Source organism: Arachis hypogaea, chromosome 9 (assembly GCF_003086295.3).
Source record: "Arachis hypogaea cultivar Tifrunner chromosome 9, arahy.Tifrunner.gnm2.J5K5, whole genome shotgun sequence".
Taxonomy (NCBI): domain Eukaryota; kingdom Viridiplantae; phylum Streptophyta; class Magnoliopsida; order Fabales; family Fabaceae; genus Arachis; species Arachis hypogaea.
The window spans coordinates 63,616,568-63,622,327 of NC_092044.1; the positions used below are offsets into that span (position 1 = coordinate 63,616,568).

At 36.1% G+C, this 5,760-nt stretch overlaps 1 protein-coding gene across 3 annotated transcripts; it reads left to right on the forward strand.

Annotated features, from left to right (window-relative positions):
* Nucleotides 1–326: 326 nt before the first annotated feature.
* Nucleotides 327–5,559, forward strand: LOC112710994 (E3 ubiquitin protein ligase DRIP2). 3 transcript variants are annotated; one of them, XM_025763499.3, is made up of 8 exons: nt 327–590; nt 734–871; nt 1,610–1,709; nt 2,372–2,651; nt 2,756–3,258; nt 3,417–3,467; nt 4,123–4,195; nt 5,131–5,559. In XM_025763499.3, exons 2-8 carry the CDS (start codon nt 748–750, stop codon nt 5,302–5,304), a joined length of 1,305 nt encoding a protein of 434 aa, XP_025619284.1. In that variant the 5' UTR covers nt 327–590; nt 734–747; the 3' UTR covers nt 5,305–5,559. The 3 variants fall into 3 exon arrangements, 2 of the variants coding, with proteins under 2 accessions (XP_025619284.1, XP_025619283.1); XR_011865773.1 differs by having other exon boundaries at nt 540–871; nt 3,685–4,195; XM_025763498.3 differs by having other exon boundaries at nt 540–871.
* Nucleotides 5,560–5,760: the final 201 nt, after the last annotated feature.

Sequence of the window (5,760 nt, forward strand, 5' to 3'; positions counted from 1 at the left end):
GCATCTAGTATTATTAAAAAATAAAAATTGAAATGCATTTGCAATATGAGGACCAAGCTAAGCATTGCTAGCCAATGAATAATAACTCAAATGGTATAGTCTCTCTATACTCAATTAAGAAGTTGCGAATTCGAGTCTTCTATCTTTGGTTAAAAAAAAAAGCTAAGCATTATTACAAAAATTAACGTTTTGATTGTGAAGTGCAGCGTACTCCTTGATCAATATATGTGCATGGCAGCATGACTCAGCTAGTAAAGTCAAATGTCAACACAAGAAGAAGAAGACGACGCACGCGTACAAAGAGGGGTTAGTACATCCATCCATCTATCTAAACTAACATCTCGCCTTGTGTTGCGTTGTGTTGTGTTTGTGTTAAGCCTTAAACTTGTCTCGCTTCTCTTTAATTTTTTATTTTTTTTTCTCTTCTCTTCACTTCGCTTCATGCTGCCTCTCTCTATCTCTTTTTTGTCTTGGTTCTAAATTCTAAAACCAACACCTGAACCTGAACCGTGCCGCCTTCACCTCTCCAAACCCAACGTTAATTCTATTCTCCAGATCCACCACCCTCTCTCTGCCTCTTCTTCGTTGTTGTACGTCCACTCGGAAAACTCACACTCGCACACACATTCTTCTGCTGCGTGGCGTTGTGCTGTGTTACTAACTTACTATTGTTATTATTATTACTATCCTGTTATTATTGTTGATGTATATGTTTGATTGCGTTTGGGAGAAGCTATAATTAACGACATGGTGACGAACACCAACAAGGTCGTGAAAGTGAAGAGAGACACGCTAAGAGCATGCATGACATGCCCTCTTTGCAATAACCTCCTCAAAGATGCCACCACTATCTCTCTCTGCCTCCACACATGTATGTAATTTCATTCTCTATTCTTATTATTATTTATCCCCTTTTCCTATTACTCCCTTCTCTCGGTTACTTCACTTCTTCTTCTTGATCCGTCTTATCTTCAATTCGATTCGATGCGTTTTCGCAATTTGGGTTTCCGCTTCTTTCAATGTACTTACCTTCTGATTCCTGATTTTCATGATCTGGGTTCCTTCACAGCATAGTATCTTCTTGTCAAAAATTAATTACTATATGCTTTTAATTATATATATACATCATGGTTTATATTACTGACAGTGATTTGCGACTATTTTGTTTGCTGTTATTATTATTATGACATGACACGATGAGAACGTTAAATTAACTCATTTTTTGTTGCAGTGATGGCAACAGATACCTTACGCTACCAAGAGATAGAAATCCAACACATAATTTCCTTTCTTGTGCTCTATTGATTATTTGGATTTCTATGATTTTGGACGGATATTAATTTAATCAATTGTCTTGCTTCAGTTTTGGTCCTTTTTAATTTCTTTTGCTTGCTCTTGTATTGTATGAAGTGTTTCTACAGCAAGTGTAGATGCAGTGGAATTTCATAATATATTATGTTCACTATACACTTGAACAGTTCCTGAACTGCGTTATATTATTATTATGACAATACTTATTATATACATGTCTTGTTGTGTATCTGTTAGATTATTTTTTTGATGATTTCAAGGGTGTTTACAATGCATTAAACAATGAACCTTGCAACAGTTTGTAGGAAGTGTATATATGAGAAGCTCTCGGATGAGGAGGTGGATTGCTGTCCTGTGTGCAACATTGATCTAGGCTGCCTTCCGGTGGAAAAACTCAGGTTACTTGTTGTCTCCGACTGCTAACTTTCTTTCGCAATTTGTATGGTTTATTGCTTCTTTGTATAGAACCCAAGAGAACAAAGATAAGGCTCTAATGTCCGGCAGCATAATTTATATTTGTTTGTTTGTTTTTTTATTTTGGTTATTCTGCTTCGGCTTCCTCCCCACCTCTTTCTCATCTCTAAAACAAGAAACATGCAGCTACGTATATATTATTACTATCTTTTCCCTACTTTCAGAAATGTTATTCATAACATTTTCTTTTTGGCATCTACCTTAAGCTTTATTACCGATAATTATTTGAATTTTGGCAAAGAATATTGTTTAGTGAAAGTAGTATCACCTGCTATTGCATTGCATCGAGATTCTGTAAATAGTGCCAGGAGCATAGAATTTGCATTGAGATTGTGTACATATTGCCAATAGCTAAGAATTTGCATCAAGATTGCTTGCATCTTATATGTGGATTTATTCTGGACTCTGCAGCTTTGATCCTTGCTGAAACTTGATGTTTATATAAGGACATGTCTCCTTGTCTCAAATCATATTAGCTTAGGATAATTTATTCTTATAAGGGATAAGGGATTATATGCATAATATGTTTTATAGGACTTAGAAATTCCATGTCTTGTATTCACGGGCTCCTGTTAATTGTATGCAGGGCAGACCATAATTTACAAGACATAAGGGCTAAAATATTTCCTTATAAGAAAAGGAAGACCAAGATCAAGGAACCAGAAGTTTTTCCTTCAGTATCCCCACCTGCAAAGAGGAAGGAAAGATCACTTTCATCGTTGGTAGCTCCGAAAGTTTCGGCACAAACAGGCCTTACAGGAAAGAGGACAAAAACTGTGTCAAGAAAGGCTGCTGCATTAAGTGGGTGCAGTTTTATTCTTGAAGAATCCATAAAAAAGGAAGAAACAAATGGTGGAGATAACATGGTAAGTCTTACTTGATTCATTGAATTTTGCTTCCCAAGATGAGTTAGATGTGCATTGTTGCGGCACTCGGACTAATGAATCCAACAATTAATTCATTGTTGTAGGATTCGTCAACGCCTGAGCCTTCTAAGAAAAACAAGTCCAGCGAAAGCACGGAGAACAGTGTAGAACTTACAGAAGGTAAGGCTGATCTCTGGACACCGTTAAACTGCCTTGTTGAAGCCGCCAACAGAACAAAGTCCTCCAGGTCAAATTCACAAGCAGTTCCCCCTGCCAAATCGGACTCTCCAACTACTGCACATGATGCACGAGATATGTCCGAAATCACAAACAAAGCCGAGCTACCTGCTTCAGGTCAGAATGAAATAGGCATTCCAAAATCTAAGAGTAAGGATAATGGACACAAAGCAAAATTTGGTGATGGCAAGGATGGCAACAGCGTGCCTTCGGGACCAGTGAAGCGAAGAAGGTTGCGGCCTTCTGGTCAGAAAAAGGTTGCGCCGACTGAGGGGTCTACCTCAGCCCAAGTCATGCTAGATGCAACAAGGGGATATTGCAACAGAAAGAACACCCCTATTTGGTTTTCATTAGTTGCTTCAGAGGACCAGTAAGTTTGCATAAGAAATTCATGGTAGTCATCTATTGTTGGTCTTTGGGTGCAGCCCTTACTTAGACTTCGCGTTAATGCAGAGTGCTTGTGCATCAGATTGCCTATCTATTATTAATGTTTCTTTTGAACTCAATAAAATTTTTGTCATTTTTCAGGAAAGGAGATGTTCCGTTGCCACAGGTCTCAGCATGTTACTTAAGAATAAAGTAACTATTCTGACACTTAATCTTTCTGCTTATCTGATTTTTTATTTTTGCTTATGTTCCTAGTTGTAAATGAGTAAGTACAACTTTGGCCTGCATATTGAGAATACTATAATTTCATATGTTGTTGTGTTCAAATTAGGCAAACTGTAAATAAAATATTAAATATTGAAAACTGGTCTATATTTGATATTTTTTTGCATGATTTCATAATCTGCAGAAGATTCAAGTACAGAAGAGAAGGGAAAAGAATTCCACTTCATTTTTTCAGGAAAATACCAGTATGATGCATAATAGGATTATGTGGTGTTCAGGCAGAAAATAGTGAAAATTAATCTCCCAATTCTGGAAATTAGTTTTGGATCATCCAAGAGCAACCATATTTCTGAAAACAGCATATTGATCATCATTGTTTGGTTCTGCCAAGTTAATACTTGACGGCAGATGCAAAGTGTCCGAGTCACATTTTTTAACATAGGAGAAATTGACCTCCATATTGAATCATTTGATTTGTGTTGAGTTTTGTGCATTCTTCTATTGCTACTTGCTCTTTTTCCTGTTTCCTTTCTCATGTAATTTTCTTTTCTATATTTTTTTATATAATAAGGATAAGTTGGTCATAACTGCATGCTTCTTTTTGTTGCTGACCTCATCACAGGGATGGCACTGTGCCTGTTTCGTTTATTCAAAAGTACCTTGTGAAGAAACTTAATCTTGCCAGTGAAGCAGAGGTTAGTTGTTCATTATATATCACTAAGAACTAACACTGGCCAGCGTAATCTCTATCTCTCTTTATTTTCTGTTTCTTTCTCTCACTAAAGTTGTTACTCAATGAGTAATTCCTATTTTGATAATGTCACTCCGGCTTTTACATTCATACAAAAGTGCTATCGAAAACGTTATCTATGGAGTGACATTATAAAAAGTAGGAGTGGCAATATCCTCTCCCCATTAATTGTATGCTATATTAAATACTAAAACATCTGGCAGCCAATTTCTAACTGTATTAAAATTAGTATTTTCCAAATAGCAAACTGTAAGAATACACAATTAGTATTTTCCAAATAGCAAACACGGCTCAAGTTTCCATGTATTGGTCAACAATTTGAATTATTTTTGTTTGCTGATGAGTCTCTCGGATTTTGTGATGTTAAGGTTCCCTATTATCCCCAATGTTCTATGTGAACTTCAATTGCCTTATGATTTGCTGGTGTTTCAATTTGAAAATTGTGTTACATTATATAATAAACAAATTTGGTTGAGTTTTTATTAACGAGAAAAACTCAAGTGCCAGCAAAATATATTGCTTTTTGTCAGCACTTTTAGTCGTCAGCCCAATTCCTTTAATCTAACAATTCAATAACATATTTTTAGCCCACATTTTTAAACATTGCAGGGTAACTGCTGGCCAAAAACATAAATTCTGCTGGCCCTCTAGTATTTCTCTTTATTAACTATCAAGTACTCTTAACCAACTTGGGTTGGTCGAGTGGTCAGCTTACTCGTCCGCTTAAGCAAGTGTACTCTAATATTACATAAAATTTTATCTCTAAGGAAATTTCATTCCCCCAAAAAAAAAATGTGAATCTATTCAAGTTGAAATAAGCAAGAAATGGTAGGTGCATTATTAGTGCTAATTCTTTTCATGTACTGCTACTATTTACAGGTAGAAATAATGTGCCGGGGTCAACCAGTGCTGCCATCTCTGCAACTACACAACCTTGTAGATTTGTGGTTCAGAACAGCATCAACCTCAAAAAAGATACCAGCATCTGTAGGATCATCAGCCAAGGATTTTGTTATGGTTTTATCATATTGTCGAAAGGCCTTGCCACCTTGAAACAAGTCCATCCCCTATTCTGTTTATATGTAATTTTGTCTCCACCAATTTACATGCAAACTCAACCTTTTTGTTATGGCATTCTCACTGATATTTCCGCTAAGGTATTTGTTCCATTGATTAAAATACCATGCGATGTATCTGTTTGATTTTGGTTTTCATCGTGACCTGAAAATGTGTACCCTCCAAGTTCATGTTGTCTATTATATTGTATTATAAGGTTCATGAGACATATTATAAGGATTATGAGACAAATTCACGATTTCTTGCTTCTTATTGACCTATTGATGTCTTTCTCCTCATAGACATCATAGACATTAACCCGAGATTGGTTATTAAGAAAGAAAGAAAGAAGATATAGGTGTAACGAGGAAATTTGATTTATACCACACATTTAACAATGCCAAGTTTTAGGGATGCTTCTTTAAATGGCATTAGGCCACAACACCATAAAAA